The sequence below is a fragment of the Nelumbo nucifera genome, chromosome 3 (genome assembly GCF_055504915.1).
Source record: "Nelumbo nucifera cultivar China Antique chromosome 3, China Antique-T2T, whole genome shotgun sequence".
NCBI lineage: Eukaryota > Viridiplantae > Streptophyta > Magnoliopsida > Proteales > Nelumbonaceae > Nelumbo > Nelumbo nucifera.
The window spans coordinates 110,227,944-110,241,549 of record NC_142651.1 but is presented as its reverse complement, the minus strand read 5'-3'; the positions used below and the strand labels follow the sequence as shown (position 1 = coordinate 110,241,549).

The following is a 13,606-nucleotide window of genomic DNA, read 5'->3' as shown; positions in this document are numbered from 1 at the left end:
TGTTCAGTTTCAGCTGTCAGCACCCAGCACAAAATACCATACACCTTTCTCAGGAAAACCACTGAAAACTTTAACTCCAATTCTTTAAAAACTCGGGAATCTTTATTCTGTGATATCTCAAATTAAAAGAAATAACAAATATTCCAACATTGTTCCCTGCCCAGAACACAAACAAATTAATAGCCTAAGAAGAATCAGACTCGCCATGACGCCATTCTGTTGCCTCTAGTTTGCACTACATCACAACACTACATCAAAAGTTTCATTCTCAACTGGGATATACATGTATCTACAAGAAAATATAGCAGAACAAGCATAAGATTTCCAATCCAGGACATCTGTAGCAAAAACATTGTCGTTTAAACAGTAAACGAAACATAAATTTTGAAATGGAAATTATCAGGCATTCTTGACACAGCATTTGTCAGTGAACCTTCCTGGCTCGATTTACAGCAACTGCTTTGATGCGATCCTATTATCAGCATACCTTCATGGATTTCGATGGTACGATGGTATTCATTCACAACATGACTTGTGATGACTGCAACTGCTTGATGTCACACGATGGACCAAAAGATGAAAACCTACTGCAGTCTGAATGCATATCAATAATAACGTTCTGAATTCTGTAATCAGGAAACCAACTCCCATCCAATACCTTTATAACATGATACTGATCACAACGCACTGATAGCCTTCCTTCCAAGCTTCTGTTTTGGCCTATATAGTCTGCCCTTTATTTTAAATCTAAGATGTCTTTTTCTGGTTCAGCAAATAGGAAAGCTTCCAAATCCTTGAAAGTTATCCCAGAAACACAACTAATCCTCTCCAGGATTTGTGCACCTATGTCATGATCCATTTTGGTGTAACTAAAATCCATTAGTCCTTTGAGAAAAGTACATAAGAAACCACCATATTACATACCCTCTTGACAGTTCACGTGATGAAGTTTTTCCTCGTAAGACAATTCACCTCCTGAAGTTCTTATGCATAACCAAAAATACATGAACTCTCTGTAGCAGCTGTCTAAAAGAGTTTTAAACATTTCAACCCAGCTAAGCATGTCACAATTTAGGCCAAAGAACTAAAGGAAGATTAAGAGTGGGCAATACCTCATTATCCCAAATATAGCCTCTTTGACAAACCATATCTATGGTGCAAAAAGAAGCCTAAGCTGCAAAGTAGAGTGATTTTTGGTTGTCTGTGCTCCTTTCAAGTACTACCTTCCATATTCCTACTAACACTCGTGAAGTACTCCAACAATCAAAATTAAAAGAAAATATAAAGTATGTCCTTCGGAATTCGCTTGTTCACCCTCTTAAATCCATTTCTAAAATAGTTTCTTTCTACCTACTTTATAAACCATCATGCAAAAAACGACCATCATTCCTGTCTTCAAATCAAAGTATTACTGTTTGTATTCATGATATCTTCCGGCCCCTTCTCCTACCATAAAGAGCCTTGATCAAAATCAAGGGCTAGTTCTTGTACCTACATCTGTATTGGTCTCTGGAAGGGTAATAGTAATTGGCTGCCAACCTGAATGATGAGTGATAATCCACCTTTTGTTAGTTATTACCATGTTCAAAATCTTGAGTATGTCACCCAAGACAAGATCTTTCAAGCATTGGTTCCTTAATATAGTAGCTGCTTCATACCTGTTATAGAAAATGAAATAATTAATTCACTAAGAAATTCAATTCCAGGTGCTAAACCAAATCGTAGGATCACCAAAGCTTTACCTGCATTGAGAAGCCATAATTGCAGAGCGTCCAATAGGGGAAGATAGAAATTTCTGAATTCCATCCCACGTTGACTTCGGGTACTGCTTAGGATTACCACCTAAAGGGTCCACACACTTCCAAAGCTTCTCCTTTTTACTGACATAATACTGCAATGCACCTAGAACTTGTTTTACTACCATTTGTTGTTCAATGGCATAATCTAGGGCCTTTCTAATGTCAGTATTTCTATGCTTGGGATCTCCATATCGAATACAATCAGTAATGTTTGCTTCAGTTGGTGCCATCATATCATTTTTTAAGGTGTTCAAGGCTAGCAAGATAACGCCTATAAGGCTTTGTACATATTCAGAAGGTTGTGGGCATCCTGGGGTCCCCCATACTCCATTACTGGGAACTGGATTTGCACCGATTGCAGAAGTGGGCTGAAACTCTGGTCCACGAGGCGGATATCTACTAATTGAACTGTCATGGTAAAATTGTGGGGTATTATGCAAAACATGTCCAGTTTGTGGGATACTCAAGCTTACTGGGCTTGGGGACTCCATGGATTTAGGTCTTGGTTCTCCATTTCGTTGTTGGAAACTAGGAGGATTGTGAATACTGCTGGGGTATTCAGAAATGTTTATCTTCCCAATATCAGGCAAATTTGTAGGAAGATTTGATGTAAAGGCAGGTCCATCAGCCCTGGGTGGCATTTGATGAGACCCAAGGGTATGAGAATTTGGTGGGAACAAGTTACCTGGTGTAAAGGAAGGTTGCACAGGGATACTGTTTGGTCTCAACTGTTGAAACTGATGCTGGTAATTGCTGGCAATGCCATTTCCATTGATCCATGCTGGATCAGGATTCCCAGGAATATAAGCAGGAGGCGGCACATTTGAGGAGGGATGAGGCTGACTAGCACCAAAGAATTCATGAGGTGCTTCCTTAAAATGTGTAGTCTGTACATATCCAGATTGATGGGAGTTTCCATTGATCTGACCTTCTTGAATCCCGATAGGCGCACTTGAAGTTCTAGATACATTTGGTTGATTTGGATTTCTTCGGTTTTGTTTCCCTTTGTTTTTATTATCACCATTTCTTCCACTATTGACAAACTTTTGGCTTCCCAAAAGTGAGCTTTCAGAAATGGGATTAATAGATGGGTTTACCAGAACAGCATCGACAACTGAATTTTTCAAAATGTCTGAGTTGGATATATTATTGGTATTACCAATATGTGGTAAATCACCATTTGGAAATGGAGGTCCTCCAGCTAAAAGACTGGTCCAAAGCCATACGGTCTTTGCTGCAGCGCGAAGTGGTGCAGATGCATTTTGTGGTTGTGCTAGAAGAATATTGTATCTCCTCATACGCAACTGATGGAGAGCATTGGAGAAGTCACGGTCACCAGATATCAGCAAAAAATTTGCAGGGGCAGGATTGTCCACCGCCCAGAAAAGCATATCTACAAGAATCTTCTTATCACTGGCATCTTTAACACCTGCGTATATTAACAAGGAGAAAGCTAAGTCCAAATGTTTCTCTGTCTATTTGGTAAGACCAGCTAATAATGTTTGGTAGGCTCAGTTTGGAAAGAATACAAGTACAAATACATACAAAATAATACAAAATACAAGGTTTTGTACTCTACATATTTGTATTTGTACTCCTTCCAAACTGAGACCAAGGCTGTGTTTTTGTTGCAATGCAAATAAATTTGCATTGATGCAAAACCATGGCAATGCAAATGATTTTAGTGTAAATTCTCACCTATTTTTTCCCAAATTTTAGCTTATTTTGTTTGATTGCAGTACAGATGAAGTAAATTAAGAAATGAAGCATAATAAAGTAAAATCCAAAACAAAATTAAACAAGAATTTGCATCTTTGCATTTGTACTAGTGCAAATAAATTTGCACTGCAACCAAACACAGCCTAAAAAGAAAAAAGGAAATAAGAAAAGCTATGCATACGCAGAACATTTTTATCACCAGACACATGTAGATCCAGGAGCATTTTGCTTAGATAATCATGTGATATTTCATTACCAACACCACACACCATGGATTTACCATAAATGCTCAAGATGCTAAAAGAATGATCAGTTTTCTCATCAAACACTAATAAAGTATAAACAAGAAAAGAATACCTAAAATAAGATTATATATAACGGACCGTTCACGAGTTAGCAGGAACCAATATCTTGGGTTTACAGAGATCAAGTTTGCCAAACCATAGCAGTAGAGTCAGATAAACTAAACAAAGCTGGTACCACAGTGCCAAATATAAATACGAGATCTCCACCCAAAGAAAAAACACTCACAAAATAACATGAAATAACATTGTTATTGAACCATTCTCCGCCAATAAGAAGTCTCCATCACCTTTACTGGGTAGGTTCTCCATTTTTTTTCTTTTCTTTTTATTTATTGGGTTGGGAATTTCACGCTAATTGATTTTAAAATACGAATAAACCATTTGAGAGAATTAAAAAAACCAGAAATAAAACAGAGAAAAAGATCGCCACTTTAGAAGCGTAAGAGTATAGAAATCAAGAAAAGCTTTAAAATCGTTATGAATCCAAAGATGGATTACCAGATCAAAAAAGAGATGAATAGAAACAAATAAATAAAGATGGATTACCAGATCAAGCAGAGATGAATGAACGAATTAGAATTTATCCGCACTAACCGATACAAACATATATCAAACAGAGTAAAATCAGAACAAGAATTTTAGTTGTATCTACAATTATAAACATAACTATCTTTGACAAAAATTATATAAAAAACTGAACATATACATTATGACACCATCAAAAGATCAGCTTAGGATTTCTATAACAAAGATCAACTACAACAACTCGAACACAGATTATAGCATCGATCGACATAGGAAAAAACGATAGAGAAAAGCAAAACCAATCATCTTCAAATAGAAACTAACAAATAACAGACAAATAAAGCTAGGGTTTCATCATCAACCGATGGAACCATTCAGAAAAGAAACCAAGCCAGGGCTTTTAAGTGTCGATACCAGCAGGGACATGATTAAGCGCTATGCCAGTACTGGAAAGCGCACGCTGGACGGATTCCGGGATTCGGTTCGTGTCTCCATAGGTGAAAATAGAGACGGGGCCACAGTAGTTCATCTTCGCCAAGGCGGAGCTTATATTCTGCGCAATCGCATGAGGGTCGCATCCCTTGGGGACCTGACAGTTCTCTATATCCCACCACACCGACGTCTTTGCAGACACATATTGCGGCTCCGCTCCTTCGTCCGCCGGCGACGAGGTGACCGGATACCCGCTCCCACCACCACCCATATTCTCGTTGCCGCTGGCGATAGTACCTCGTCAGGCGCAGGATAGAAATCTAGTCTAGCAGATAGCGTCGGTAACTGCTGGTCTGCCTCTCTGAGCAGTTAGATTGATGCTTCAAAGTCCTCTTTGGCGATGAGACGAGACGATGGGTTAGATCATGGATGCCCACTAAAAGCTACGTGGACCAACAGGGTATTTACAAATTTAACCCCGCTGCAGCTTCTTCTCTTCCCTTAACTATGCTATCGTGCGCGGGAAATAGAAATGATGGAGCCCCCACCCCCCTGTAGTTGTATGCATTCATCCTCGGGCGTTACGATCACGAGTGACGACGAGTCGTAGTCGTCGTCGTCGTCGTCTATTTTGCTGACTGAAAAACTTATAACTTACAAAATGCAAATTATAGCAAACTTTGGCTATCCCCAGCCACTGTCCACATGACACGTGGCTATATCTATCCCACTGTTGCTGTAGCATGGCAACTTATCACGCAGAGAGAAGCCTGTGGACAGCACTGGCAGTCCAAATATATTTTTTTCAAATTAGAAATTGACAAAAGTGCTCCGTTGATCCAATTGTAAATTGTACATTTGATTTTTTGTTGTTGCGTGCCGCGTGCGTCGATTCGATGACTCAAATGGCCGTCTTGTCCTTTTCTTTTACTAAAGTCTGTTTGGCGTTGGGCAGATGCGACTTTTGTACCGTTTTTTTTTTTTATTGTATCGACAAATGACTGAATGAGGGAAGCTGGGAAGAGACCATCCATCCATCCATCATCCATACTCTTTATCTTTTATTTGAGAAATGAAGATCTCTCTCTTTTGATAAAAAAAAAAAAAACACTTTTATTTGAGAAATGAAAATGGCTAGACTATCCCTCCTACTTGTATTTACACGAAAAAAACCTTTCTTTCTAAAGTCCCCTCTCCTGGCTAACGTGCGCCAGGAGGGAAAGGTTCCCTTTCTTCCATGATCATCAACTTATACGTGACGGTGGGGTATTCATAGGCTTCTAGTAATAGTATAGGTGAAGTGACTCGCTCACGCCACAAACACCCATGTGATTCCCACCCCACCAACTTACAATGAACCCCTTCCACCTAGCAGACGTCTTCTTTTATGTTTTATTCTCTCCCTCTATATATCTGCAAAGTGGAATTCTCCACGTCATTCTTCACTCTTCCTTATCTTCTCTTTTTTTTTTCTTGATTTAAAAAATAAATAAAACATCAAATATGGGATAATTTGCCAACATTGGGAAATTGAATCTTATCAAAGCATTAATCTTTACCAATGGTGTGGTGTGAAAATTTGCCTTATACCAACCATAAGTATTATGGCGTGGATTAAAATACATCACCTAATTTCTCTTTTACATTATAAAACACCTCAAAATTTTGATTTCTATTTTATTAATGGGTTTTATATATTTAATTTTATTAAATAAAATTAAAATAAAAGAAACCCTCTAATCATGTTGAAATTTTATTGGAATATCACCATATGATACTAAGCATGTGATCCCTCTCCACTTTTTCATTTTTTTTACAATTTCTAAAGTTCCACCTACTTCATCTCTTCTACTCCAAAACTATTTCTTTATAAAAGTCTGTCTCCTATCTATCTTCCTACTTTTCTCATCTCCAAAACTTGCTGCATTATAAATTTTTTTATCATAGCATGTACATTGGCGCCCCTGCCATTATAGGTAGATATTACAACAAGAAGGGTGCGCTTTGGGTTGTGTTTGATTGAAAATTTATTAAATTTTCAATAGGTTTAAATCCTAACAGGAGCCCAATGTAGTTGAAAATTTTCAAATTATACAACACAGCTTATAGCTCTATACTAAAGCCCTTAAACATGAGAGCTTCTCCATACATATATATATATATGTATATAATTTATCCCTAAAACCGTGTTGTTTCCTAATTAAACCTGTCATGAGTCTCGTTATTTAAGATAGAGACTCATTTAATCTCCTAAATAAAATAAAAAACCTGACAAGTGGCTTAAATGCTTCAAGAATCATGAGTTACCCTCTGAATGGCTACTAAGGTATAGTTGTAATTGCCTTGTTCTCATTCCAAGGTTATTACATGGTATTCACAACTTCATTTCTTATTCTTTATAATCTTCCTTTTATTTTTAATATTTTATTTTAATTTCTTATTTGATTATAGTATTTAATTTTACTTGACATTGTTCCTTTAATTCTTTCCACCAAACTTACTCTATTATTAATTTAATATAACTTAATCTATATCTAAGTTATTCTTCTGTGCAATATAGAGTGAGTTTGGTATATGGGACTTACCCATCATATACTTAAAACACCAATCACGCTTTCCTTAGTAGGATAAACTTTTTTGGGAATTTATAAAATCTTTTATCACACTTTCTTTTTGTCTAATTAACTGCCTGAGCACCATTAGCTCTCTCTTTTACTTTCACATTTTTAAGCTTTAGTCATGACTAAATCATTATACACCTTTAAATTAAATATTATAGTGCATGTTGATCTTAGAGTCGGTGTAACAAAACATAAATAAATAATTTGCTTCACATTGTTGTGGTCTTGCATAAATCTGTGTGGCAGAAACGGTGATGTGGCCTTAACCACTACAAAGGAATAAACAACATTAAGCACAACTTTTTGTAATTTTTGGATGAATGTGGGCAAGTCATTAATTTTCCTAGCCTCCTACTCCTAGGGGCGTAATGCTTTTCCCTTCATTAAATGTTTCTCTTCACTTTTAGTTGGTTTGGTAGGCCGGATCTCTTACCCACAGCTTCCTGTCCACGTCATAAATTTTAAACACATGTCTATTAGTATGTGTTTCTTCTTTATATGTGCAGAATTGCATATGAATTCAATAAAGTGTAATAGAACGGGCTTTAACTCCATTTTATCAGAACTTACCTATTAATCTAATTAATTTTTTAATCTAAAAATAATTAATCTTTCCCCTTCCCAAAAACCCTAATAGTTTCATTCTCTCCATTCCATTCTTTACAGCATATTGTTTCAAGAATCTTCACTCGCATCTCTCAACTGGCAACCAGCGATGTACTCATTAGCATCTTATTATATCTGTACTCCATCGGTTAACCTTCTTCTTTTATTTTCCATAACGTCCTATTCTAAGAGATTTCATCAATATCCAGCAACTGGCAATTGAGGATGTGCTCACCAATACACCGGTGGTTAAGTAACATCAACCAATACAAAAAAAAATTGAGCATTATTTTCTTATAGTTCTTCCAACCAGGTTCTTCTCACTGGTTGCCAGTTGTCGATTGTCGAATGTCGGATGTCGGATGTTGGTGAAATCTCTTGGAACAAGATGTTATGGAGAATAGAAGAAGAAGGTTAACTAATGGAGTACAGAGAGAATAAGATGTCAGTGAATACATCGCTGGTTGTTAGTTTCTGATTGCTAAATGCCAGTGAAGTTTCCTGGAATAATACGTTGTGGAGAATGGAATGGAGAGAACGAGACTATTAGAGTTCTTGGGAAGGGAAAAGGTTAATTATTTTTAGGTTAAAATTTTAATTAGGTTAATGGGTGAATTCTGACAGGATGGACTTAATGTCGTCCCATTATATCCCATTGAATTCACATACAATTCTACATATATGAAGAAGAGACACATACTAGTGGACATGTGTCCAAAATTTATGGTGTGAATAAGGACATGGGCAAGAAGCTGTGGGCTGGAGATCCAGCCTCTCAACAGTGTATATTTGGATTGGATGCCTAGTCTGTGAACATGTCAGTTTTGCACTTCATCGGGTCTAGATTTTTGGGACAGGCCCATTCACAATTAAAAAAAATCACCCAAACCCATCCAAGTTGCACCTTTAAATACAAGTTTGGCCCTTCACTGAAATCAAAGCCATCTTAGTATTTCTTGGAGGAAAGAAATTAGTGGAAAATGCATTATTCTTTAACAATAGTATCTATACAAAGTTGACTGTTTTTCTTTTCTTTTTTAGCATATGAATATAAAAGTACATGATATACATGTATTTGGATTTAATTTTTATAATTTATATAATTTAAGACAAATATTCACTTTATATAATACAAATAATACGATGAACTATTTCAATTTAATTAAGATTTTCCTAAGATAAACATTTTTGTTTCAGAACCACAAGATCCACAACTACACTATTGCTTAGATATGAAATGGTTAGTTGCATGTTGTAAAAAAATATGTATATATTTATTCACAACCACAAGATCAACAAACATTATATATCAAGGCTCCTTTAAATTTAATGAGTGGGGTTGGGGACGGAGGCACATGTGTAGTACCTGGCATTAATGGTTGTGGGCATAAAAGAGTAGATTTTCTGCATCTGCATCGGTCTGCATCGGTTGAAAGTCAGGCATCTGCTATATAATAATAGGGTAGTTAATGACCTCCACCCAATGTATGTATTTTTCATTTGTTGCGCGCTATTCACGTGGTATGTCTGCAGTGCAATATAGTTGGGATAAGGCTTGAACGATAATAACTATGACGATGATATTTTCATGGTAAATCTGCAAGCATTTAGGCTGAGTTCTATGTGATTGAGCTATGAGATTAAATCAAGTTTGATTTTCTATTGAATAATCCATTCTCTCTCTTTTTTTTTCTTGGATAAAAATAACCCATTTTGAAAGGATATAGCATTATTAGGTTAAGAAACTAAATTATATTTATGATTGTCATTAAAGGATATGAGTTAATTTTTAACTAACAACACAATTTAAAGTTAATATTTATTTAGCCTAATTAACCACATGTTTAAAGAGAAAACCACAGACAGAAGATAGAGTCAATTTTACTCCAAAATTGTTTGCAAAAGCATATTACAGATAGATGCATGGTTTTGTCACAGTGTGTTCCTTTTCTCTCTTAAAAAGCTAACATGGCTTGGAGGAACAAAGCAATAACTTACAGTTGCGGGTGATAGTGGCGGGGCAAAATGTCCCCACTTGTTCCCACTCCCACCATGGTTTGTTGGGCGTATGTGGGGGAAGAGGGACGGGGGTAGGAGGTTGGATTTAATTAGTAGGGTGAAGGTGAGATTCCATCCCGAGTTTGGCTTTGGTCCGTGCAAGCCCGTGCTCAGACTATTCAAAGAGCCTCTTGCAATTGTAAGTATCTCTCCATGAAAAAAAGTATATAAATACGGAGATATTCCTAATGCAAGGCTAAAGACTGTTCAAATGGGCATTGCACTGATTGAAACCAAAATTTTCCATCCCACCATCAACTATACATCATATGTTTTATCGGTGGCACCCTCAAATTGAGACCGGATTTGGTCCTCACAAAATTGTCTTCACACTGTCATTACATATATATCCCTTTGCAGCCATGGATTGGGAATATCTTCATACTCGTATATTTTTATGTATGGAGAGAAATTTCTAATGCACAGTTACAAGTGGCTGTGAAAACAGTCTTATGATGACTAAATCTGAATTCCTGCCCCTTAGTGTATTTGATTTGAGAGAAAATAAGGTTATGTTTGATTTGAAGGAAAATGTAGGGAAAGGAAGGAAACTTTTATAACCCTTGTATTAGTTTTCCTGTCTTTTTCTTCCTTTCTCTATCTTTTTCTAAACTGAGCCTAAAAAGGATTTTGTGATCAAACATGGTGCAAGCTTAACAAGAGGAAAATGTCTAATGAATAGTTAAAGAGTTGATGTAAGCTCAGTTTTACAGAAAACCATAATCTCATATCTAACAAATATATTTGTTTATTTTTAGAAAATAACGATATATTAATTAAGCGAAAATGAAAAAATTTTGATATATTACAAATGGTGGTTGTTTAAATATTTTGATCTTTAAATCCAATCGTTGATCGTAAATACATTTAAAGAAGTATAATAATAAATTAAATTCAAAATCTGACTATCTTTCCATATTTTTACTATTTTATCTTTGCTTCAAGAGTTGTCATCATGCTAGTAGTATTGATAAATCATAGAGGATTGGGTTGGAGCTTAGAGGTTACCAAACAACCACAGAAACTCTTATTCACCTACTGACTACTTCATGAACTTACTGTTTTAGAATTAATTGATAATGGCCATGGTCGAATTGAATGATTTATTGTTTTGTATTTTAAACTTTGGAAGGAGTAAAAATGTAAATATATACAATACAAATACATGAAAAATAATACAAAACATAAGTTTTTGCACTCTAAAATTAATTATAATTACTAAATTTAAATAAAAGTAATAATGCTAACCCGTACGTTTGTAAGTTGTCAGACCAAATAAGTTTTCATACTTTGAGCGTTGGTTTGTAGTGAAAATCTGAATCCAAAAGTACACTAAAATTCTGAAATTACAGCTTCTCGTAATCTATTAGTAGTTTTACTACAAATCACATCCTTTCCGTAGATTTAACATCAATTCATTCTACTGTATGATAGAGCTAAAAATTCTGAGGTTGGCTAAACAGCCATTCTCCCTATAACATTCCCACCCAGTTTAGTTTGCATGCATTTATTTATAATACCATAGTTTGTATTATTAACTGATATAAAATTTGTACTATTTGACTTATTTATAATCATTAACAGTGCATAGTTTGCATCCAATTCTCAATTAATATAAAATTTGCATCAAGTTCATCCTACCTCAACTCTCATTTATATAAAATGGGGTCAAATCATTTTACTTCCTAACTATTTTACATCATACAAACAAATAATATAAAATCAAATCTAAAACAAAAAATAAGCCAAGATTTATATATATTTGACCTTGCAAATGAAATTTGTAGTGCAAACAAAATGATAAAGGCAATAACAAAATCATTTAATTCAATGCAACCACTTCATCTGTTATAAAATTGACCCCACACAGACCCCATAAGTCAAAGAATGTCCTTTGCGTTCACACTGAGAATTCCATTCTAAGAGTAAGAAATTATTGTTCACAATTAATTGGCACTGCAGAAACTTACAGTTTTGAGCCTCGTAAGTCAAAAGAATGTCCTTGGCGTTCACACGGTTTCGTTTTTGGGTACAGAAGGGAGAAATTAATATTCACAATTAATTCACACTTGATGGACTTACAGTTTTGGACCTTAAAGTCAAAGAATGTCCTTTGTGTTCACACGCATTTATTCGGGGCGGGGGAATTACTGTTTGAAATTAATTCACCCTTCATATCAACTTACAGTTTTGTTGAGCCTCAAAAGTCAAAGAAACTTAGTTAATGGCCCTGCAACTGCAACTGGTCTCTGATCTGTAGCAGGGCAACCACCATGCATATCTATTCTGCTTGCTTGGGAAGTGGGAACCACTTGCAGCATCCAAGTTGCGTTTGTATGGGTTTCAGGATTTGTGCTTTTCCTAATGCAGTCTGATCAGATATAAACAGAATACTCAGAATATTTATCAAATGCTCACTAAACGTGTTTATTATATTATGCTTATTACATCCGGTCCCCTTTTAATGCCTAAAAGCGCAATGCTCTAAATTTAGAGTCCTGTTTGGCTTTATGGGCTTTTTACATCTTTCATCAAACATGGCTCGTAAGCTGTTTCATCTTGGGCTCACCTTGCAAAGTCAGAAACCCTGCGTGAAAGACCTCCCAAATAGACACTCCATGTTTAGAAGAGCTCTCATCCAATGGCTTTTGGCTTTGCGAGGTCGTCCCGGACAGCTTATAAAATTATTTTTGGTGAAAAAAATTGGAGAGCCCAATTTGACTGTCAGTCAGTCATTTGAAGGGCCTTTTTGTTTTATCCTCTTTTTTAAATAGTTTATCTGAAACACCTCAAAACAACTGAATCTTTCAGTCCATCTCCCAAAAATGGACTCTTAGACTTCACATATTAAAAGTGTTTTAATTTTAGATTGTTAAGTTCTTTTAAGGTAATTATTATCAAATACTCAAAACACTTCTAGCTTATTTTTATATTTACAGTCAAAAGCTCAGAAGTAAAAGCCTATCCAATCCAAATATTCCAAACAAAGCCTAGATTATATAAGATTTCCATAACAACAATCACTTTATCCACAAGAATGGAACCTACGTAAAAGTTAGAGCGGATTAGCTCAGAGCTGAACTTGATTGCTGTGTTTGGGATTGTGGGACCAATCGTAATGCCCCACATCAAACACACATTGTGGGCCAGACACTATGGCTGGCATGAGGCATTATGATATTGGTCCCACAGCCCAACACACAGCTACCAAGCTCAGCTAATTGGTTCTCCATAAATGTAACTGATGGAGGGAGATTTGATCTGACCCTTTTGCCATACGATATGTGGAAGTAACCGAGAGTGACCTGGCATAAGTGCCAATTTGGCACGGCAATGGGTCCACAACCCGAGCTCCAAGGAAAAAAGTCTTGACTTTTCCCAAAGGGAGAACCTACAACCCGAGCTCCGAGCTGAAGAGTCCCGAGCTCCCTAAGGAGGAATCCGAGCTCTCCCTTCGAGGTCATGAGCCTTACAAGGAGCACAAAAGACAAAAAACCCGAACTGCCCACCCAGGGGCAGTTCGGGCCATACTTCTATCCCA

At 36.3% G+C, this 13,606-nt stretch overlaps 1 protein-coding gene across 1 annotated transcript; it reads right to left on the bottom strand.

The window, feature by feature from the left end:
* Positions 1 to 83: 83 nt before the first annotated feature.
* LOC104607146 (uncharacterized) lies at positions 84 to 5,608 on the bottom strand. Its single transcript, XM_010272680.3, has 3 exons — positions 4,763 to 5,608; positions 1,743 to 3,228; positions 84 to 1,658 (listed from the first exon to the last, which is right to left on the bottom strand). Exons 1-3 carry the CDS (start codon positions 5,049 to 5,051, stop codon positions 1,472 to 1,474), a joined length of 1,962 nt encoding a protein of 653 aa, XP_010270982.1. The 5' UTR covers positions 5,052 to 5,608; the 3' UTR covers positions 84 to 1,471.
* Between the last annotated feature and the right edge of the window lie 7,998 nt (positions 5,609 to 13,606).